Raw genomic sequence first — 24,431 nt, forward strand, 5'->3', positions numbered from 1 at the left:
CTCAAAAATGCAAAAAACCAATACAGGAAGCATCCAATCATGTGAAAAAAGATAGAATAGTATCAATGAAGCTGGAAAGAACGAATCTTCGAGGCAATTCTCTTTTTGTTCACTACTCAAAAACTGTAAAGAACTAAGAACCAGACCTACTTTGGGCTATAACAGCAAAACTAGGGCATTCTGGCACAGTGAACGAGCATCATCCCCACTGTTAAAACACAGACCAGGAGCTGAGTGCAAAAGTGTTACATGCACACAGAGAACTGGGTTAAATAAAAACAAAAGAAATACAAGAATAAAATACAAGTAAAATTTCCTTAAAACTAGTTTGGGGAAACAAGGCAAAAACAACACTAAACTATATATCACACACAAAACTAAGTGGTGTACAAACAGATAATTAAAATTAATTCAGTCAAGAATCCAGGAAAGCTTGAGTAAACATGTGCGATTTAAGAAGGTGTTTAAAGGTTACTACTGTCTACCTTCCTTGAGCGCCCCCCAGGGGAGGGCATTCCAGAAGGTGGGCGCTCCCTTTACCAGGGGAAGTGGTGGTCTGCTGAGAACTGCAAATAGGGAAAAGGTGTTGCTCTCAGGTCCTATTTATGGGCTTCCCATGGCATCTGGTTAGCCATTGTGAGAAGGTTCGACTGGATGGGCTTTGGCCAGATCCAGCAGGGCGCTTCATGGGTATCCTGGTTGCAAGTTGCCTAAGGTTTCAAATGTCAACAACTTTAGTAGCTAATAGCCAGTGCATTTGTTTCAACACTGCTGAAATATGTGTAAAGCTGGGTATTCCACCAAGCATGCATTAAGACAGACCATAAGAAAGCTCACTATTTTGAGCTAATTACATTGTACTCCATTTGGTTAACACTTGCACTTTTTTATTTGAAAGAAAAGATGTACTTGGGATAGAAAGTTTTGTGAACAAAAAGAGAAAAAAAACCTGTATGCTTTCAAGATGGCGGCAGTAGCGGCAGTGGCCTGAGGCCTCGTGGTGATGGCAGGAGGTGGCGGCAATAGTAGTGGCAGCCGGCAAGGCCTCATGGCGACACAAGCAGGGGAGCTTGCGAGGCCTTGCCATGGTGGCAAGAAGTGGTGGCAGCCTGCAAGTCCTCCTGGCGGTAGTGGGAGGTGATGGCAAAAGCTGTGGCAGCTTGCCTCAGCGAGGCCTCGCAGGCCTCCTCTGCTTCTGCCACTGTCTCCTGCCGCCACCGCAAGGCCACCACTAGTGCCGCTACCATGACACTACCATGACAAGGCCTTGCAGGCTGCTGCTTCTGCTGCCAACAACTGTCATGGCAAGGCCTCGCAGGCTGCTGATTATTGTGCCGCTGATGCCAGGCTGCCGCTGCTTCTAACCCCTCCCCCGCCATAATTGATTCTGCCGCTGCCTAGTAGGCCTGCTGGCAGTCCCAGATTTGTATTCACTGTGACTCATCACTGTACTTTAGGTTGTCCTGACTACTGCCATTTGGTAGCCAAATCCAAAAAACAAAAGTCTCATTTGGATTCTTTTTGGCTCATTTATCAATTTTAGACCCTTAAGTAGTAGCAGTTGCCAAGACATTGTTCTGTTCACCTCTGTGTAGTAGTTTCTTCCTTATTTCAATTATCATGATATATCAATATATTGTGATGTTCAGCTGGTGATATATCACAATATTGAAAACCAGTTATCGCTCAGCCCTAGTTTACGTGGTTTAGATGGGTGTGTAGAATTTTAGATGTGGAAAGAGTGTTCAGATTGTGCTGTGCTATCTTCTGGAACTCTTAAAATATTTTGCTACAATGGAAAAAGACATCAATAAAAGGGAAAGTTGAAGTTAACATATTTTGGTGTAGTTTGTGATTCGAGACGTCATCAGTGCCCAGCAGTAAATCTATAGCTGAAACTGACCCAAAGGTGCCCGACAAGCTAGCACTAAAAAAGGGAATGGGAAAGTATGCTGCCGTCAGAAAGTCTGCAGGCACTTTTGCTGCTCCAATAAATCTTCCTGTCATTGTGACCCTTTGGCTCAGGCGTATAAAGGGTGGAAGGCATTCTGAATGTCAGTCCAGCCAGCACAAAATGAGACAAGCGTCAGCCATCTGATCAATAAGAAATTCTCAATATGGGCTGCTTTGGGAAGAAGGGCAGGATAGAAATTAAGTAAGTAAGTAAGTAAGAAAGAAAGAAAGAAAATATTCAGTAACTTCCTCTTGTTGCTGTAACTTCATCTGACACCTGTTGCCAATTTAAACCACTGCTTGGCCCCACAATAATAATTTTTCATGAGAAATAAATATTTGGTGTTATTAAGACAGTTTATGGCAGCTTCTTATGTTTGGTCTCAATAATGTTCTAGCTTAACATAACATATCTGTCTATGTATCTTGAAGTGCATCTCAAATTAATGGATGTTGCATTTTCCAGTTTTTCAGGGACCAAAAATTATATAATGGTTACATAATATACGGGGGTCTACTGAGAACATGGGATAAGGTAATTTGGAAATGGAAATATTTAAAAGGTACAATCTGACAATCAATTTGACAGGCTATCATGCTACTAGTTCTTACCATATACTCCTTTGTCCAGCAGCAATAAGAACTCATCTACCGCATTCCGCATCTCAGGTTCAGTAAGATCCAGCAAAGAAACCACTTTGAAGTCCAGTTGCCTCAGCAAGTTGGTCAGCTCATAAACATCCACTAACGGAGCCTTGAGCTTAGGATGATTATAATAGCTCATGTTTCCCATCAGCAGCGCTACTTTGTCTACCGCTGCAAAAGCAAAAGCAAAAAAAATATGACAGGACTTTTGTAGGACAGCATTTTCAGAGTTGGGCCACGGGATGCGCCATAGTCAATATTGTTATCATCTCTTACACGTTGAGTACTCCCCATGTTGAAAGGGTTTGTTATGTCTTATAATGAGATATTCCAGAGTGGTGGAGCACAAGGAGTCTAAACTAAGTTACCATAGTCACTGCTTCTGCTAACCATAGTTTATTACCCAAATCATGGCTTGAACTTCCAGGTGTATAGGAAAACCATGATTTAAATGTGCTTAGCACTCTTTAGGTGTAATGGCTCCAGGAGGTGAAGCAATGAATTGTCAATTCAGACACTATGCCATAGCATAGGTAGCACAATCTGTAGTTTACAACCCACTTCAAATCATGGTTTGGCAAATCACAAACCATGCTATACCAATTGAGACAGCATACAACACCACTGTTAAGCATATTCTACCATGGTTTGCCAAGTTATCAGAACCGAGAATATTAGGTATTGATAGCTCCTTTAACACTGTATATTTATCTAGTCAGTTTGAAATAAATGCTTTTTAAAAGAACCACATACTTTATTTATCATAATAAGATTTGACAGCTTTCCTGGAACTATCATGAGCTGATCTCTTTAACTTGGACTTAATTTACTGTTTATACTTGTAGCTTTAGAAATAAACAGATCATTTATAGATGAAATACAATCTGCCAAGCTCTATCACAATGAAAGCCATTTTAGAGAGACAGTTACAAATGACTACACACTCTCAAGGTTTCAATGACCACTTGTTTAATGGGTTGGTACAACACAGAGTCATTAATACAGGTCTATTTACACTGACAGCAAAATATCTTTGAGCTGTTCTTATCCCAAGAGAAACTGTAAATTAGTGAAACAATCTGCAGAGTGCCTGTCTTCTTATAAGCAGAAGACAGCAAAAATAATTGCTTCAATTTGAGAATTCAAAACTAACTTTTAGTCAAAGTATGCCTATTATAATCAATTGACCTAATTAGTTATGGTCATTAAATTCTGAGTAAAAGTTAGTTGAATACATTATGCATTTGTTCTTTCCTTGCTTCCTGAAACAACAGAACACAAAATCCAAATTCTAAGCTCCACTTTGCCTAGGAAGTATAAAGCCCTTGTGTTTTCAAATTCAGTTTTCTTAGCTATGTTGGCAGACTTTCAGTAGAGTAGATTCCAGTGCACTGACCTGATCATATACAATTCAAAACCTGCATCTATTCCATATAAACCTTTACCAGTAAGATGATGTAGTTTTCTACAGTACTATCTCTGAAAGGAACAGAAAATCTCGGCATGCAATTTCTGTCCCATATATCATTTTTCTGATGCGCTGAAGGGGGAAATCACCAATAGAACCATGGTTCTGTGCACAGCCTGTGTATTGCCTATGTTCCATCTCTACGCTAGATTGTGGTATTCTAGTCTACGTATTCTCCCCCTCTCATGTCATATGTAACTCCACCATTTGTGGTGGAGGCAGAGGTGTATTTGTAGAGTCTACTGGCCCTGGGAAGAAGAGATTTGAGCCTACTGCCGCTGAGAAACTATTTAACTGTGGCTGCTCCACTTTCTCTCCTGCACAAAGGCCTTCAACTCACAGCTCTGACTTCACTGTTTGTCAGTGGCATAGAGCAGTCAAGTTAGGCTAGCTCATTTCACAGAAGTTGCAGGGGGATAGCAGCTAACATGTAGCCTTGTGAACTTTCTTTTCTTAAATGAAAGCTCAGAGTCTTGCTAGTGTTGCAAACGCCACCCCGTAAAATTAACCACCCTGGACATTTGCCCCACTTGTCCTCCCATAAATATGTCTCTGGGTGAAGGGTGCACAAAGGGGGAGGGAGTTATCTATCGTAAACTAGAGGAGAGTAGGTTGGAACATTTTCCCCAGTGTCCTAGTGTTCTTTCTCCCTACCCCTAAACCATGTAATTACAACAGCTGTCTCTCCCCACCACGCAGCTATCATCTTTGATCAGAGCTTAAGGAGTGGGGGGCAAGGGAGAGGGAAGGGAACACAGTTGCCCTGCAGGCATTCTGGTCACCTTTCTTTCAGATCAAAGGCAGGCTTATCCTTTTGTGCTACACTTCTAGGCACAAGTCCACACTTTTCTTGGCCCCAGAGCTTTCTGTGCAAAAACAAGCTCCTTACTGCTGAATTGGAGCAAATGACAATCTATGGATTCAGCAACAATCACGCTTTGGATTAACCTCATTGGATATGGTACATAACCTTACCACCCTGAAGTGATGCATAAACTGTTAGACTGTGGAACAAGCAAGGAGTAATCTGTGTGCAGCATTAAAGAGCATGTTTCCGTGGGGAAAGTGCTGGGACCAAAAAAAGAGAGCTTGAATACAGAGCTTTAAAGCACATACCTGTGACCAGAAAGCATGGGGCAAAAGCTAAGCATGGATGAGCCTTAAATGCCTTGTCCAATACTGAAAATGTCAATCATGCTATCTGGGTGCCCAGCAGGTAGGTTGCTGCTGGATAGTCCCTGCAGAACCAATGCCCAGAAAATCCGATGAGGTACTAATACTCAATCAGTAGCAGCAAGTCTAGGCAACTTCATTCCATCACAAGAGATAAATTTGTACAGCTTAACTGGAGCAGTCCAGCAGCAAGCGTAATATACTTCCCCACAGCAATGACCTTTCTCATGCAGCATGGAAACGCTGTCATCACGCAAATGGTTTGCATTTTGCTGTGCTAACAGAATGAGCTGACCTTTTGTTGCACAGGTCTATACTTTAATCTCTTTTATCGAGAAAGTTCTCGATAAAATTGCCAAGAAAGCAATCTAATTCTAGTCGAAACTTTCCCAGGAGGGGTTCAAACACCCTCTACAGGAAGCCAAATCTCACATTGGGCAACGAAGCAAGAAATTAACCTTGCCTGCAAAGAAACTGAAGAGACATTGCTTAATTTAGCCATTAGGAGCTCTACAATTAAAACAAAGCAGTGAAAACCCACTGATGTGTTTAAGCCCCATTTCAGACTCTTCACAATTTTACAGGTCTTTTTCTCTTTCCCAATTTTCAAAGAATTATGAAAGCACCAACAAAAGACCCACATGTATTTCTCAGTGGGGCAACACTATTTTAACTAGTCATTTAATAACATCTGTGGAGAAGAATTTACTACTATTAAGCAAGCTTCCACATAGAGTGCAAAATGGGTGTGTGCAATCCAAAGCACAGAGGACCTAATGCTTCATGTACTACCACAAAAACCAAACAATGCTAACAGATTTTGGTTAGAGTACAACAGATATTTATTAAACATGAAGGTCTGGGGGTTTTTTTTTTTTGTACCACTGTAATGGTTCTAGGGGTTGCTCGTGCGTAAATCGGCGCCACGCTTGGCTGAGTTACCTGGGTGAACCCTTTCTTCCCGGACAGCCACTCACCCGTGGCTGTCTCAATCGCTGGCAGAATCCGTCAGTGGGCGTTTCTTGAACTTCTTCCAGCAAAGAAGCTCTTTGACGCCTAGTCTCCGCCTACTCTCCCTGCACGAAAGCCTTCTGCGCAGGGAGAGTGTGGGCAGCGGAGGACCCGTGCTCTCCCCGGTGGTCTCCGGCGAGGAGTCATGGAGCCACCTCGCCGATTCCCCCATCTGCCCCCCTTCTCCACTAGTGTTACCCTGATTTCCTTCCCCAGAAGATGGGCTGCTTCTCTCCCTCCCGGTACACTCTCCGGAATCCCTCTGGAGCCCTCCCTCTCCCTCTGGCTCTGATGGCAGTTCCCTGACAACCACCTACTCAGCACAAAAGGGGAATTCAAGAAGAAATATTATAGCATACAGCATTTTTTTCTTTTTTGGTTCACAAAACTTTCTATCCCAAGTACCGGTAAATCTTTTCTTTCAAATAAAAAAGTGGAAGTGTTACCCAAATGGAGTACAAAGTACTGAAGACTGAGAGATCAGCCTCCCCCAATCTAGTCCTCTCTAGACCAGCCATCCAGCATGGCCAGAGTTAGATATTATGGGAGTTATAGTCCAAAACATCTGGCAAGCACCAAACTGGGGAAGAATGCTCTAGATTATAGCCATGTTTCTAAAGAATAATTTAATTACTCACCAAATTGCCTTTCAGACAATGGTTCTTTAAGATCTGTTAAAAAAAATGAATGAAAAGGTTCACTCTGTTGTCAACATATTTTGCAAATGAAAATGTTCCTCAGCTTGGATCCTACATGTTGTTTACATTTTAAATACATTTACATCATTTTTCTCATACACAATGTGGTTTGTAGATTTTTAAATTCTATTCATTACATTTGTAAACCCCCCTTCATCTGAAGATCTCAGGGTGGTTCACAGAATTTTCCTATATTCTAATTTCTAGTACAATTTAAAACCAAACAGGCTACAATCCTGAAAACATGCAGTACATCACCATCCAATCCTCTTATGTTCAACCATGTTGCAAGATATAAATTTGCAATACAGCACTGGTGACAGACAGGGGGATTCTGCTTGGGGGAGATGGGAGAGTAAGCCTCCGTTGGTGTAAACTACACAGAGATGTGAGATAACCAACCCTTGTCTCCATGCTATATAAAAGGATGTTTTACTACTACTGCACTGCTTGCAGTATCAAGGCACAGAAAATATTCTATGCAAGCAATGTATAATTCCTAATGATTCCATTCCTATGCACGTAACCCACCGAATATATAATGTGATGGAGTATTTTGGAATCTACAGTAGTGCTTGGCAAAAAGCAGACATGTGCTCCTTTAGCCAGAGAAGGATTGACATGACCTTTTGGGGAACAAAATGCTTGGCACAATCCCTAATGGAGTCATTATTTGATACCACAGATTTACCAAACACCTGATGGGTGTCATCGTACCTATTTGACATTAGGTCATTCAAAGCTACATCATTAACTCCATGCTAACTCAAGCAATGAGACAGATTCAGTTTTATACCACCTTTCCCAACTATATTCTAGAAAGGCTTATGAATGAACAAACTATGGCTGACATGCACGTGAAAAGGTGGTCTTGAAATGACGAACTCAAAGCTAAATTTGGTTGTTTGGTCTTGTGCTCTTTAGCTTTTAAGTCCTTTTGATTGTTTTATGTTTTTACTTATGCACAATTAAAAAGTATGTTTTACTTACCAGGCCCTCCAAGGCCACTTAAGTCCTCTGAAAAAGAAAATAGAAAACTGTAACAAATATGTATTTGAGAAGCATGTTAACAGAGATTCAAGAGCAGGATTTTGCTACATCTAACAAAGTCAGAGATGGAAGGAAAGTAATGTTTGCTGATAACATTTCATGATGATCTCTTTAACATGATAAACAGATAAAGCAGCTCCACCTTCAGAGTGAAAGAAAAAAATATGCAGTGGAAGTTGTAAGGTAGAAATGAGAAGCTCATGCATAAATATGAGATTATGTTACATCAGCTCTGTAGATAGCATTATGGTCCAACACAGTGCACAATTCTATTTTAGCGATAGATCCCATAATCTCCTGAATTCCCAGCATACAGAATTCATCAATAAGCTCTACAACATTTGGCTGAGTTTACCTTCAGAGCATTCTACTGCAATAGATTTTCCACCTTGAGATTTAAGGAAAAAAGAAGAATACTGAAATGAAGTTCTTGATTGCATTTATGACAATCATGTTTTATAAAGAAAATGTAGAATCCAATGTAGCGTTAAGGCAATCGTTCTGTTCGGCTGCTACTATACATAATTTTGAACCTTGTGTTGATATACACAAGACAGCATGCTGTCAAATTAATCCTGCATGGAATCATGTAACTAATCACTTCCAAAATGTGCTCGAAAACCTCCAGTCCAAGGGCACACAAGCCATCCAATAGGACCCTACAGATAATCCTGTTGAGATCACAGCATGCCACAAATAGAAAGAAATCAAAAGAACAAGCACATGTATATCAGACCTGGGGAACAGCCCCCCCCCCATGCTCTTGGATTCCAACTCATGTCAGCCCCAGCAACTTTTCCTCAGTCTAAGAACGGAAACTGAACGGTGGAAGGGCACCTGCGGCGGGAGGCCTCATTAGGGAAAGCGCACCTCGGTTTAAGAACGGTTTTGGTTTAAGAACGGACTTCCGGAATGGATTAAGTTCGTAAACCAAGATACCACTGTATTTATTTTTAAAAAATATTTATATATCACCTTCTCACAAGTAAGTAAGTAAGGCAGCCAAGACACACGTTGCAGAGGAGAAAAAACCCAACCTCCATTCTGTAGCAGATGCATCATTGGTCTACCTATTGACATTCTCTATTGCACAGCCAGACAGCAAGTTACAACATACGACGTATAAAAAACTTGCATCCATATGATCAATCTTGAACTAAAGTTCTTGTTCATAATCACTTAATGTCACCTCCTAAGTCAAATCCTATGTTGATTGTGCCCGCACAGTATATACAGACACATAATACACTGAATTATAAGCCTCCTTTTGTGGTTAACATTAAATGAAAGCAATAATGAAGAAAATTGTTTTAATTCAGTGAACTGCACATTAGTTTTTTAGGCGGTCCCGACTTGACTACTCAGAACAGCATGAAGGGATTATGGCACCAATCACATACACACTTTTCGTGAATGTGAACAAGTCTTAGGAACTCAAATTAACTTTTGTTATACAGTAATGGGTAGCAGACTTTGAAACTTGATAAGTGATGTAGAGATCCTATCTGCTAATCTGAAGCATCAAGTTTCTCATATGCACATGATGCTGCTGGCAAGTCTAACTATTTCCGAAATGAGTAAGCTTGGAGGTTAAGCAATTTAGACAAGGTCATAAACTTGTGTAAGTGAAAGAGGATCATGCCAAAAATCTTTATTATATCGTATTTTTTGCTCTATAAGACACACTTTTTCCCTTTCCCTGTTCTAGCTTCTGGCTTAGCTGCACAAAGCCTCCGCAGGGCAGAGGGATGAAGGCACCCCGCTGCCCTCTGGAGGCTTCACAGGCTGTCCCAGAAGCCAGAACAGTGAGACGGAGCACTGCGCAGCGCTCCGTCTCGCTGTAATAGCTTCGGGGTTAGCGGCGCAAAGCCTCCGCAGGGCAGCGGGGTGCCTTCATCCCACTGCCCTCTGGAGGCTTTGCGGGCTGTCCCAGAAGCCTCCGCAGGGCACGGGGATGAAGGCTCCCTGCGGAGGCTTCGCGCAAAGCTAGACCAGCTATCCCAGGAGCTATCCCAGAAGCCAGAACAGCAAGAGGCTATCCCAGAAGCCAGATCCCTCTTGCTGTTCTGGCTTCTGGGATTCAGACATTTTTTCCCCTTATTTCCTCCCCCCAAAACTAGGTGTGTCCTATCATCTGGTGCGTCCTATAGAGCAAAAAATACGGTAATTGCAAGAGTGGCTGCTATGGTGGTGTTCAGCATCAAGAGGTTGAGCCTGAAAGGTTTCATATGTTAATTTTCTTTGGGTCAAGTTTTGAGATGTACACAGCGTATCACAGCATGTCCCAGAAAAAAAGTGTCATGCGAATCATATGTGATCCAACTTCTCATTAGTAGTTCTTGATGTTTATGTACTGAACTAGATTATTATTAGCTGCTTTCCTCGAAAAAGTGACCCAAAGTGATTTACAAACACAATACGAGCACTAAAGCAAAGTATAACCCCCCAAAAGCAATAAAACCTAAAAATACAACTATGCAGATAAAGCCCATGTGTTACAGGTCCTGCCCCATTAAAAGAAGCTGCAAATACCTCAAACCCTTCAAATCAAGGGCCAAAAGCCCAGATTAAAGAGAAAGATTTTGCTCGGCATCTAAAATTAAAGATGGGAGAGCATTCCACAAGTAGGGAGCCACCACTGAAAGGCCCATTCTCATGTTGCCATCCTCCAGGTCTCATGCAGAGGGGACACATGAAGAAGGGCATCAGATAATGATTACAGGGTCTGGTTCAGTTCCTGTGGGGAGAGCGGTCCTTGAGTTATCGGGCTTTATAGGCCAAAGCCAGCACTTTGAACTGAGCCTGGAAACTAGACTTAGATTTTCTGAATCTAGGGCGAATTTCTTAAGGAGTGGTCTTACTAACTGAAGCTCATCCAACACAACAGAGCGCACTTGTGACACCATTGTTAAAGCATCTGCACTGGCTGCCCATCTATTACCGAATCAGATTCAAGGTCCTTGTGATAATTTACAAAGCCCTGACCAGCTTACGTCCAGGGTATCTGAACCTTTACATTCCAGCTCGATCACTGAGATAATCTGCCGGATCATCATCGATTGTTCCCTGAGTTGGTGAGGCTCATCTGACAAGAAGAAACCAAGCCTTTAGGGTCATGGCCCAGGACTGTGGAATACTCTTATCAGTTGAGTTCCAGCAGGTTCCATTGAACTTCTAAACACCTGCGGAAAACTTTAATTTTCTGCTAGGCTTATGCAGGCGTTAAGAGAACGCCTACCAACAATAGCCAGCCAATTTCTTATTTTAACTTTATATGTAGCGTTTATTGTATGGTTTTATGTACAATTGTTGTTACCGGTTAGCAACTGTGAGAGTAGGATGCTGGACTAGTTGGGTCACTGGCCTTATCCAGGAGGCATTCTTATGTTGTAAAGCACTCTGATTTTTTAAAATCAATAGCAGTATGTATTTTTTTTATAAATAAAGAAATATATGAAACAGTGGAGTCAAGGCCCCAGCAGATGAAAGCGATTTTATCCTCAAAATGCTTTGCAAACAAGCAGAGGTGAGCCACCGTTGGTTCTACCACCTTTTTTCAGGCCAGAATGTAAAAGACCCCATTCTACCAGGAAAAGCTGGACAGCAAAATATGGATGCAATGGAGGCAGCAAAGTTTGTCACTGAGTAGGCTCACTAATGAGCACTCAACGCCAGATTCTGTTTATTACACCCAATAAAGAAGTTTCTTACCTACAACGACTTTTATCTTCCTGCTTTCTTGATTGTCTTGGTTGTTGTATACACGGCACCAATATGTACCTTGGTGTTCAGTGTCTATGCGGGAGACCTAGAAGGATATCTGGTAGGATATACTTAAACTGCATTCTCAATAATTCCATCAGTACTAAGATCAAGACTTAACAAAAAAATTGTATACCCCAAAACTCTAGAAGACTGTGCTTAGACGTCCCAAATCGTCTGCTCTGAAATCTTAAGCACTGAGGTGGCAAACCTTTGTTTTATCCCTTAACACAGACAACTGGCACATGTTCTATGTTATTTTTTGCAAGTTTTTTTTTAAATAAACAAACCAACAAGTTTTGCTATCTTGTGGGGAGGTGATTCAGATCTGCAGATTTTGAATCCTCCTTTCATGACCTGTCCTAATACGTGGGCTCCCTTAAGTCTACTACAGGGGTGCAAAGGGCTGGGGGAAATCTACATCTTATATGAATTTTAAGAGGGAGAGAAGAGTTTTCTAAAATAAGACTTTAGTGTCCAAGAACAAAACTGTTACCAACATTACATGAAACTAATAATATATTTGCAAAGGTCACTGCATTGGAGGATTGCATCTATCTCTACATGAAATTTGAAGTAACGATGAACTATTAAAGACCTTGTGTGCTGTCTCTACCCACCCAGTTAATACCTTAGGAAATAGGATACATGCAATTAAACTCGCTTCAGAGTTCAGTACTCCAAAGAGATTCAAGCAGTTATTATCAGCATGCTAATGACAAGAGCACTAGGAAGTTAAAGAACATTTTCATTCATATATAGAATTTCAAGATCATGCTTTAAAAAGTATTTATTTCCAGGCGGCTTTTAATTTAAATTGGATAACACTGATTTATTTATTATTTATTTTCCAGGCAACCTTTCCAGATGTATTTTTTTATAAAGCAGAGTACAGAAAAAATGGGAAAGACATTTTAAAAACAAATCATTAAAATGTACAATTAAAAATATTAAAATGTAAAGAGTAGTAAAACTATTATATTCCGAACCAGCCATCCCACATAAACCCTCGCTTACAGCCATTAAATGCAATCCTAACAGCAATAAAATATATCTCCTAATTAAAGCAGACCAACATAAAAACATGCTGGTCCCAGCTAAAAGGCAACCAGAAAGCAGCTGAAGGACCTCTCAGGGTAGCAAGTTCCACAAACAAGCAGCCATCACCCAAAATGTCCCCTCACTTGCATCCACTGTCCTCAAAATGGCCGGGAGATAAGCACCTACCATGTGGTTCATTGTCAATTTAGTAAAATGTTCCACACGGGGCTGCCTTTGAAAATGGCCTGGCGGTTGCAGCTGGTGCAGGATGCAGCTGCTAGTGTATTAAGTGATTTGTTTTACCAGAATCACATAAAACTCATTCTGTGCAAACTGCACTGGCTGACGGTGTGCTACTAGGTTCAATGCCATCTTGGCAATTAAGGTCTGCAAAGGGGACCCTGCTGGTTTCACAGGGCCTTCTCGGTTGTGGCATCCCAGGTACGGAATGTCCGCCTCCAGGAGATTCAGCTTCCCTCATTGGTTGCCATAGACCAGACATGTTCAACTGGTCGACCGCGATCGACAGGTGCTCCATATCGATCTCGGTATTAAAAAAAGTGATCGCCTGTGTGCTCCTGATCAATCGCTCCGCGCCCCACCCCTGACGCTATGTCCCATTGCCACCGTCACTGTTTTGCAAGTTTTTTTTCATTCCGCAGTGGCAGAATGTTTGAAGTAGGGAGGATGACATATTGTTGTATGAGCGATTCAGGGCAATTCCCACCCCCCCAAAAGCTCAACAACTTTTGGCAATGACAATGAGTAGCTCACTGCCAGTTTTATTATACTGTGAGTAGATTGCAGTCTCTAGAGAGTTGGACCTGCCTGCCATAGACCAAATACTCATGTTTTTCTGCAAGCATTTGGAAATACCTGAATTTATCAGGTCCTGCGATGTGGATAGCTGCTGTTGGATTTTTTTTTCTGATTTTAATGTTTTTAGTTTTATGGTAATAGTATTGCGTATATAGCTACAGTATTTGCTGTGTAACTCCTGCCTGCCATGCTGGAAATATTACTTATGGCAATAACTCTAACAAACAAACAAAGGCAAAAGAGTTAAGACTCACCGTATAGACCTTTTTATCACCATTAGGCAGTGGAGATCCATTTCTGTACCACTGATATTGTGGCATAGGGATTCCTATAGCTCCGCACTGAAGACTCAATGTTTCCCCTACTAGCAGGTTTTGGCACTGTGGATGGATGTAAATATGTATTTTCTTTTCAGGTAAATCCGGACAGTTTCCTTAAATGCAAGATTAAGAAAGGGAATTTGAGATTCTTTAGCAGCTGATGGTAAAAACAGATGGTAAAAATATACAGCTTTCTATAATAAAAAAACCTCTTGCTTATATAAAAGCAATTTAAAAATACAACAACGTTCACAATTTGATAGTAAACAGATTTGGAACATGTGCTACCTCTTTTTAGCAGCAGACCCAAGAAAGGGGAGCTGCAAAATTTGTGAAGGAGAAGAAGCAAGAGGAGTGTTTCATTGCTTCCCTGCTCACCACCTTGCACAGCCACTTACCCCTTCCTAGTTGCTTTTCTAAAGCACATTTTTAAAAATGCTTTTTTAACTGTTTAAAATATATTTTGTTTTTTAATAGCACAGTTATAACTTTTTTTGTGCATTTGCCACCCTCGGAGGGAGGGTAGGATATAAATGCACACTGCCCAGGCTTGCACCCTGAGGAGGTCACTTTGCTGCTGCTAACACAGCAGCTTGACTTCACCCCTGGAGACACACTCCATTGTCTCTCGAGACAGATGGATGCCGACAACAACCATTTGCCACAGCAAGTGTGGAAGAGAGATTGTGAGGGTGGGTTCAGGGGGAGTGGGGAGGAGGCTCACATAGGAAATCAGCTGACAGGGGAAGGGTCCTCTTGCTACCCTACAGAGCAAAAGCAACAGCCTAGGTTTCAAACTGCATTAACTATTGAATATCTTGCCTTAATAGATAAGCTAATTGAAAAGTTTTTTTAAAAAGTAAAGATCAGAACCCTGCACAGCAAGTTATTTCAAGTTAGTGGCGTCCTCCTCTTTCTCCAAGGCGTTCTGAGAAACTCACGTTGAGTTCCTGCATTTTGTTTCCTGTTAACGCTAAAGCATTGCCAAATATAATCTGCGTAACACACACACACAGACTCATTCTACACAGCTCAATGCTACGGACAGTAAGGGAATAGCATCAGTCTTCCTGTTTCTTCACAGGTCGCTTGTGTATTTCTAGAGGAGTACATTGAAGGAGTTGCACTTCAGACCCAGGAATGGGAGTGGTATCAGAAGTGCTTGATTGGGAAGAGAACCATGTATGCCCACCTTGAGCTCCTTGGAGAAAAAGGTGGGCTATAAATGCAATAACTGAATAACAACAACAACAACCTGGAATTAATTAATGCATGTTCCTAAGTGTATTTAAAACAAAACGAAGTGAAAACTAAGCTTCTGTGGCCAAATATTTCTAATGCACAAACATAAGCTAGCAAGATGTTAGGTATGCACTGAATGTGTGGCACTACAGAGTGCATACATTGTACCATTAAAGCAGAGCAAGGTCTGTCAGAAGTTTTTAACTCAGTTGCTGTGGTCAATCAATCATGTGTCAGCGTGCATGGATTAAAAGGTTTAGACAACCCAGACACATGCTGCAGTTGCCACCTAACCTGTCAAGGGCTTTGGATTAAAGGTTCAACATCATCATGTACTGCATGCATTGAAACTCTCTGGTCTTCCTACAGCTCCAGATGCTCTCATTTTATACGACATGAAGAGCAGGCAGACTGTGTTCAAGGAGGTCCAACAATTGATGTACTCTGCACGTATACAAGGCTGCTTTCATAGAAGACACCAAAATAATTTACTAGGTATTTTGTGCGTGTAATGGCTTCATGAGATACATTTAAAGACATCTCTTGAAGCCGTTATATACATGATACAAATAATTTCGAAACAGGAAATATTCAAAACAGAAAATTCCCCAAGATGTGCCCAACAGCCAGGTAACTGGGTTCCAGCCAAGGAATCATTTGTTCTTTCCCAGAGGCATTCCTGTTGATACATGGGAAACTTGTGTCCTTAGGACTATCTCCATCTGAACTACTAAAATTGGATTTAATTTCTGCCAAGAGAATTATAACTCACAAATTAGAGGAGATGGATTTACAATTTAATATTGCGACAGGTGGTGGCACCTGTTCGCCGATAAACCTTGGCTTAAACACCACCAACAAAGCTTCCATCTTATTTAACTACCTTATCTGTGGTGATGCACAGGTACGCCTTTATAAAGGCTAGATTCAATCTTTTCCCATCAAACGTGTTGGGTAACAGCCTCTCCAACAGACAGATCTCACTCCTCTGTGACTGTAAAAGTGGATCTACAGAATCATTATATCATATAATCTTCTGTTGTCCTATACATTCGGCTTCACGGTCCAAGTTTTTGGCCCCATATTTATCGAGAATAGCTGACAGACCTCAGGAAGCCCAAATAATATACTTATTAAACGACGAAGACTCAAGTAGATCCCTTGCAGTCGCTAGATACCTGATTAATGTCTTATTTCATAAGAGGAGAAATGGATCACTGTATGACTCTGACAGCTTAGCCAAACTTAAGAACCATCAATAAGTGCCAGAACTAAGACGCATATCCCCCAAAATCTGAGGGATTTGAATTGCGGTTGACATAGAGGGAGCTTATTGTGTATAGTTTACTAAATTGAAGTAAAATTGGTTTTATAGGGGTGTTTTAACTTGGAACTGTTTAAATTGTATTGTTTATGGACCCAAAAGCATCATCGTCGCAGCAGCAGAATGCTTTTATTGTATGACATACGTTTCTTAACTCACCATGGCAAGCTCCTTGGATTTCGCAGACATCGAGCTGTGCCCACTGGCTGAACTGGTAAGTATAGTCACTGTTTACTCGGCATATATAAAAACCAGCATCCTCTGCACTTACTTGGTTGAGCACCAGTTCTTGGGTATTGCCACGTGGAACCTGAGTTAGAAACAAAAAAAAAAAAAAATGCAAATTGCAACGATGGAGGATAAAGCACAATAGTACTTGCTTTTTCATACAAGAACTATAATCAAATATGAACATATGAACATTAAAGGAGCTATGCTGGATCAGGCCAAAGGTCCATGTAGTCCAACATTCTGTTATCCAAGTGGCCAACTAGACTCTATAGGGAGCTTGGAAGTGGGACCTGAATACCACAGCACTCTCCCCACGTTATTCCAGCAACTGACATTCAGAAGCAAGCCAGTAGAGGCAGAATATAGCAATCATAGCTAAAAAAAAGTCTTATCATCAAAGAATTCATCAAGAATTTCAAGCCATACAACTTAATAGCCTGTGGGAGGGAATTCCAATTCTGTTCAGGAAATGCCATAGTTTTAATAATGCACTGTGCAATTAATTATTTTATTTTGGCTATCTTGGATCTTCCAATAGTAAGCCTCTTTGGATGGCCATGAGTACTAGTATTTCCAATTTGTCCACATCATTTGTAATTGAATAAACCTCACTTTTTCAAAAAGAAAAAGGCCAAATGTTTATAGGCGAGTTGCTCTAATTCCCTGGCCATTTTGGGTTCCCTTTTCTGAATCCTTTCTAGATCTACAATATCCTTTTAAACGTGAAGCAACCAGAACTGTACACAACATTCCAAGTATGGTCTCACCATTGGTTTGCAGAATGGCATTATGATATTGGCAGTTTTATTTACCAGCTAAGAATAATGACCATTTTGCTTCACAGTTTACTTATCACCACTCCCGTTATTCACAGAGCTTCCTTGTAAATTGATTTACCGCTTTGTTTTCTTTGAACCACTGATAATGAAGAAGTGGATAACCAGCTGCCCAGCAGCTTAGCTTCACTGTTTGGCCAGATAGAACAGCTTGAGATTCTGGTTCTACAACTATCGTTATACCTGTAAAAAAAGAAAAGACAAGCCATGTTTAATGCAAAAGATTGAACCATTTACACTTGATGTTTTATTATTAACGTAATTGTGAATTGTTTGCAAGACAATTTGAGAATGAAGTCCTGTTACTTCTTTTGTTTGACATCTCACTGGCTTTTGATATCATTGTGTCAGCCGAACCCAAGCTGGAGGTTTGGTACTCCAAAGCAAACCATGGGTGGTAAATCAAGAACAAACCTTGACTTGGGAATATCTCTAGAGAGAAACAAACCACATGGCCGGGTTCAGATGACAAAGCAAGCCCAAGCCTCTGGTGTGGCCAGAATCACAGACTGACGGAAACCAGAGCGCACGGAAAGGCCATTTACCTTCCCGCCCTAGCGGAACCTATTTATCTACTTGCACTGGTTTACTTTCGAACTGCTAGGTTGGCAGAAGCTGGGACAGAGCATTGGGAACTCACCCCGTCACAGGTATTCAAACTGCCAACCTTACAATCGGCAACCTCAAGAGTCTCAGTGGTTTAGACCACAGCGCCAACGAAGACCTTAAGCCAACAAAGGTGAATAAAATCACAACAATGAAGACTTTGATCTCTATATTGCATTGGCAGATGGTCATTAAATTCAATTTGCTCTCTACACAGTCAAGGTTACAATGTCAACATATGCAAGCAGAATATTTCTCATTTGCCTGGAATTTTGATGGGATTGCTGTTATAGAACTCTCAGAAGGAGCACCTGTTTTTATTCAGCACTACTGCAAAGTGGCAACATTATAGCCACATTCACCTTAATGGTCTGTGGCTGATAAGCAACCCCATCCTTTGTGTATACACAGATGTACAAACAGAGTAGCTTGAACTGACATAGCTAAAGTAATCAACCAGCATGGCACACCTATCTTATTCTGCTGTGAAATAAAATTCCATTCATGATTCATGCATCGCTATGGAGGGGGCATTTGCCTTCATGCTGATGGATTCTCCTTCTGCCTGGCCTAGACATGTTTCAGACTGCCCTCTTCCCCAACCAATTCTACTTTTAAAATGGCTTTTGATCTGATTTCATTTAGATGTAAATTCTGACCCATCGGTTTGTATTTACTTTTTAATACTGAAGATGAAGATGTAAACAATCTCTGTACTTCACTCATTCACAGTCACAGTTATATTTTTTATTTGCCTTTGATTGCCTTTGATTTTTATTTGCCTTTGATTGATCTGTACATCCTATTTGATTTTTTGTGTTACTAAACACACAGACACATTCCTCCCCTCTAATCTGACTCTATTTCCAAATATAAACAAATGATACCAAACAGGCATGTGAAGTCGCATACGGAACAGCTAATTTGAAACAAGAAATATATAAAGTAAGAAATTTTATGAATGGCAACGTTTTGCGAATTTTTCTTTATGTGATCTAACAGAAGAAAGGAAGCGATTTTGCCCCACCCGCTTTTTATTTATTTATTTCTCTTTCTTGTTTGGTTACTGATAACGGATTTTAATTCTGGTTTCTGATAACTTGACAATGTTTAACTTGTTTTAAGACTCAACTGGTAATATTTAGAAAGCTTAGCATTGGTTACTCTACAACAAGGAGGTGTCTTCTATGATACTAGGTGTTTAAATGGTAAATTATACAGAAACCTTAAATGAGTCCAAAAATGTTGGTGCAATAACATCTCAATAGTTTGAGGGGCCTTAAAGCCCTAAGTAATAAATTATAATTATAATTATATTATTAAAAAAGGAGGGGGAGAGAAAGACAGCTTTGTGGAGCTAAAATTCACATGAGAGATGTTCCATGTCCTCCTGTCCATCATGCATCCTGCAGCAGCCTTGGACTAAAACAAGGGTTTTCTACGGTACCACCAATAAAGGTGACGGATTCTCACACCAGAGGTCCAGTACACACTGCAGTCACTGCATGCAAGGCCAACTCAACACCTTAAGGCAAGATGCTACACTGATATGGTGCCAACTAAAAGAGCCTAATTTGCACGCATGCTATTTCCTACCACATTCTGTATTAAGACTCTTTCAAGACACAGACTCATGGCTTTACCAGCAGTCAACTCCCCCACTCTGCCTTATTTACCATTTTTGTTTTGCATGATGAAGAGGTCTGGAGAATTCAAAAGCCTGCACACTATTTCATGATACTGTGGTTGGCCTGACAAACGTATTGCCCTGATATGCATGGGATTTTTCTTATGGGCCAATACTGTTACCTTTACTTTTCATGTGACTCGTATAGCTGTCATTCCACCTCATCCTAAATACTTATTTGCCTGTGTGGCAGCTCACTGCATCAGAACCCGGGCTTCCGAAAGTCTGCTTTATATTTTGTCTTTAGCATACCCTAAGTACACTGGGTCATGGATTGCCAGGTTACATATGTTAAATCTAGTGAGGTGGACTGTGGTCCACAAAATCTTCTTCCATAATATATTTGCCAATACAGTGGTACCTCGGTTTAAGAACAGTCCTGTTTACGAACGATTCGGTTTACGAACTCCACAAAAGAGGAAGTAGTGTCCAGATTTGAGAATTTTACCTTGGTCTAAGAACGGAATCCGAATGTTGGAAGGGCACCGGCAGCGAGAAGCCTTATTAGGGAAAGCGTGTCTCGGTTTAAGAACGGTTTCGGTTTAAGAACAGACTTCCGGAATGGATTAAGTTCATAAACCAGGGTACCACTGTATTTATTCTTGCTGCAAGAGACTAAAATGGCTACCAGTCTGGAAAATGTTGCACTTAGCATAAAAGTAGCCTGACTCTGAGTCTGCACGTGTAGACCTTTAAAGTCTCCCTCCCAACAGGTGAAGAAAGCTGAAGGGCCTTTGATAGCTCCAAAACAAGACAGGTAACTGAAATGAGAGGAGAAAGCTGACCACTCACCCTTCCTTCCCTCCCAGTTATGATTTTAGCCTCCAATATTTTCTTGCCTGTTGGTGGAAGCCTTCCAAGTTCTGAACCAGAAGAGCCAAACCACTTTCCAAATTTTCAACATAACACATAACTCAGATTTAGCAGAACCATAAACTCACTTGGGGGGTTGAGACACTGAAGTGCCTCAGTGTGTTCTAAAGCCTGTAGCAATTCTGTCAGCTCCAACACAGTGCAACCTCTCTCTCCCATTAGTTGAAGAAGACTCCAGCTTGGACTTCCTTCAGGCTCCAGTACTTGGAGAGAACACTGTTCCAATTCCAGGGAACTGCAAAGAATCATAAAATATAAAAAAGAAAATATTTTTATATTTACATAATTATGAAAGGTAAAAAGGTAAAGGACCCCTGGACAGTTAAGTCCAGTCAAAGGCGACTATGGGGATGCAGTGCTCATCTCGCAGAGCAACGGGAGCTCACCTCGCCACGGGGATTCAAAACGACAACCTTCTGATCGGCAAGCCCAAGAGGCTCAGTGGTTTAGACCACAGTGCCACCCGCGTCCCACTATGATATGACTATGACTAATTATGGGACTAAAAACCTTTCTCCCCTGGAACATGCCTCAAAAACGAGTTCTGGTGCTAGAGTGAAATATGTGAATGTAGACTGCCCAGCTATTTATATCAAACACTTCCTCAATACAACTTCTCGGTTCCTTTTAACAAGAATATGACTCTGTATTTACAGTGATGCTTTAAGCCCCATATTTACTTAACTCTTTTGTCTATAATATTCCAGCTTATCATTAGCCTCATTTCTAGAGAGTGTATATTTACTTTGATGAAGGATTCATGCAATGTTATGAATCCCAGTATCAGAATACTGTTGCTCACAATTTGGCTATCCTGGACAACAGAACAAACTGAAGTGGGAAACCTGCCATCCAGAGGCTACTACCGCCCGCCCCCCCGCCCCCCGATCGTCCCAGTGCCCTCCAGGGGGCGGTATCATCCACTTTGGGAAACACTGGGCTGGATGATCCTCAGAGTCCCTTCCAACTCTATGATTCTATGAAATTGTTGAAATAAATACACTACATTGCAGGGGGTGGACTGGATGACTCTTGGGGTCCCTTCTGACTCTGCAATCCTATGATTCTATGAAATGTAATAATTGTGTTTAGCTGATTATATTTTTTATCATGATGGGTTCCTTTGGGAAGAAACATAGAGTCCAATATGTTATCCTTTAAATGCTGCCTTGATTCAAAAACCCATTAAAGGAAGCCTAAAGGATACCTGCTATGGCTATGTTCTACCTGCACTGTCAGGTCTTTCCCCCCTCGCTTTCCAATGAAGTTTTCTATTGTTCTACTTTTACTGTCTGCTTTTCCAAGATCCACCTGAAAATAATTTTTATTGGAATACTTTGAAATAAGTTAAGACATGACAGCTCAATAGCACACACTTCTCTTGTGCTATTTAAATATTAAAGGGGGAAAGGTACTGAAAATTATTAATATACCATTTTAGCATGCCTGAAGAGCTGGGCAGATAAATATATAGCTGCCACACACACACACACACAACAATTAATTGCAACTTTGATTTTAGATTTGGCCACTGCTGCATCCCTTCCAGTTGCCTAATTTGATTTGTGCTTTGTCCATTCATTAAGTTGCCCATTCATTTTATGAAAGCATGCATTCCTAAAAGGGACATGTCTTCCATTGTGAAACACATACTGTGGTGTAAATCCTTCCAGGAAAACCCAAACCCCATTATCACTTCTTTCGGCCCTTAGAAACAGTGAAGAGGTTTGAGATAACTTTGCGGGAGCCTGATCTTCCTCCTGGTCCCACCTCTTGAAAGCCAATCTATTATTTGTGTTGGGTTGGCATCTGTCTGTCTCAGGAGTCAATGGAGAAGTGCGCATTTGGCAGAATTGCAGTGCCTGCTGTGGCTGTAAATAACACCCCCCCAACAACAACATGGCGGGGGTCACGATGCAGCATTATAGAAGTGAACTCAGTCATGGGTGTAGCCAGGATTTTTGTGGGGGGTGGCGGCATTTGGGGGCAGAACCTCAGATTTATACTGATTTTGATTAGGGGAAGACAGCTCCCTGCCCCTGCCCCCATAAACTCAGCACACATTAAACAGTCATTTCAAGAGCATCATGCAACCATATCCTTTTGAGCACTGGACCCTGCTTAGCTTTGCAAATGTGCAGGCACTTTTTTGTTTTAGTTTAGCCTTCATATATGGTTCATTTTGCATAAAATAAATCCCTGCATGTTTTACGTAAACTAAACCACTCAGAATTCCATTATTACATCCATCAAAACTTCAACAACACTGTTGAATTTATCTTAATGCTGTCAACGTTTTCAAGTATACACAATTCCCCCCCCCCATATATTCCATAAACATGCCCTATCTTCTTTAAACACATGTTCTTCTTGTTCTCTTATTCTATATGTAAGGTCCGCAAGCCGCGCATATTCCATCAGTTTAAGTTGCCATTCTTCTTTGGTTGGGACCTCGCTGGTTTCCCCATTCTGGGACTAATGAAACACGAGCCGCAGTAGTAGTGGTGTACAGAAATAACCTTTTTTGACACCTGGGAATTTCCATCTGAATTATCCCCAACAAAAAGGACTCTGTTTTGTTTTGTTTTGTTTTGTTTTGTTTTAGGAAAGTGCTTTTAAACACCCCCCCAAAAAAATGCATTATAAATTACAGTGTTTCCCAATACTCTTTTACCCATTTACACGTCCACCACATATGAAAGATTCTTTCATATGGCTTAGCCTTCTCTAGCCCGCTCTTAAAAGCTATGCAAGCGGGCGGCCGTCATGTGGCAGCGAGTTCCACTGTTTAAACTGTGTGCGAAGAAGCACTTTTCTCGCCCTGCCCATCCAGCATCGCTGGGGGAGCGTCTTCCTCCTCCTCCTCCTCCTCAACGCAAAGCGCCCACAGACGGGTTTCAGGCCAGTCGACGAAGACTCCTGTGGCGCCCGAAAGCCTCGCAAAAAGAGAGATAGAGGCCTGCCTTTCCGTCGACGGCCTGAGGCACCAGCGAGGTCCCCGCACCCCTGACACCTCGCCTCACCTCAGCTTCACGCCGCGGTGGCTGCCGGCCAGCTGCGCCAAGTCCCTCCAGCCTCTGCCCGGAGCCGCCCGGTCCAGAGAGCCGCTCAGCCTCCTCAGGAGCGGCTCCTCGAGGCGGTGGATGGGCAGAGGGGCGGCCGGCGGCAGCGAGCCCGCCATGCCGGTGCCGGTGGAGGAGGCTCGTCCCCTCAGAAAGACTTCTTTTTCCCTCGGACTTTGCGTGCAAAAAGCGAAAGGGAAGCAAGGCGCCGCGAAACTCCTCAGGAAATCCCCGCCCCGTCGTAGCAGGAAGCCCGCGGAGGCCCCGCGCCGGAGCCTCGCCTCGCTTCTCCTCAGCCGCCCGCCCTCTCCAGGCTGTGGGGAAGCCGACACCGGGGCAGGCAGGCAGGCAGGCCGTGCCGCCGCCTCTCCGAAATTTCGCGCGTCTTTCCCGCCCCTCTCAGAGGGGACGTCGTGTGTGCCAGGCTTGGGAGAGAGGCACCTGTGTGGCCCCTCTCCAAAATCAGACCTCCTGCTTCCTTGCTGAGGGGTGCGGGTTAATGCGTGCATATTTTTAATTTCATTTTCATTTACCTATCTCTCTAGCAGCGTCCCGCCTTTCCTGCAAGGAGCTCAAGGTGCCGTGTTGGTGGTAGGAATAATAATAATAAGCAATGCATTATAGGTTTGG

General features: G+C 41.9%; 1 protein-coding gene across 4 annotated transcripts in view; it reads right to left on the reverse strand.

The window, feature by feature from the left end:
• MALT1 (MALT1 paracaspase) overlaps positions 1 to 24,431 on the reverse strand; it is a 36,723-nt gene extending 12,292 nt beyond the window's left edge. The window contains exons 1-10 of one of the 4 annotated variants that reach the window (XM_083702659.1): positions 24,335 to 24,431; positions 20,808 to 20,974; positions 17,635 to 17,756; positions 16,666 to 16,816; positions 13,875 to 14,053; positions 11,710 to 11,806; positions 8,354 to 8,386; positions 7,939 to 7,965; positions 6,889 to 6,921; positions 2,566 to 2,769 (exon numbers count right to left, since the gene is read on the reverse strand). In XM_083702659.1, coding sequence (XP_083558785.1) covers positions 2,566 to 2,769; positions 6,889 to 6,921; positions 7,939 to 7,965; positions 8,354 to 8,386; positions 11,710 to 11,806; positions 13,875 to 14,053; positions 16,666 to 16,816; positions 17,635 to 17,756; positions 20,808 to 20,898 — 937 coding nt within the window. In that variant the 5' untranslated portion in view covers positions 20,899 to 20,974; positions 24,335 to 24,431. Of the gene's footprint in view, positions 1 to 2,565; positions 2,770 to 6,888; positions 6,922 to 7,938; positions 7,966 to 8,353; positions 8,387 to 11,709; positions 11,807 to 13,874; positions 14,054 to 16,665; positions 16,817 to 17,634; positions 17,757 to 20,807; positions 20,975 to 23,413; positions 23,467 to 23,762; positions 24,112 to 24,334 lie in introns of those variants that run through there. The other 3 variants (XM_083702656.1, XM_083702658.1, XM_083702657.1) reach the window with 3 other exon arrangements.

The sequence above is a fragment of the Podarcis gaigeae genome (genome assembly GCF_964106915.1).
Source record: "Podarcis gaigeae genome assembly, chromosome: 11".
Classification (NCBI taxonomy): Eukaryota; Metazoa; Chordata; class Lepidosauria; order Squamata; family Lacertidae; genus Podarcis; species Podarcis gaigeae.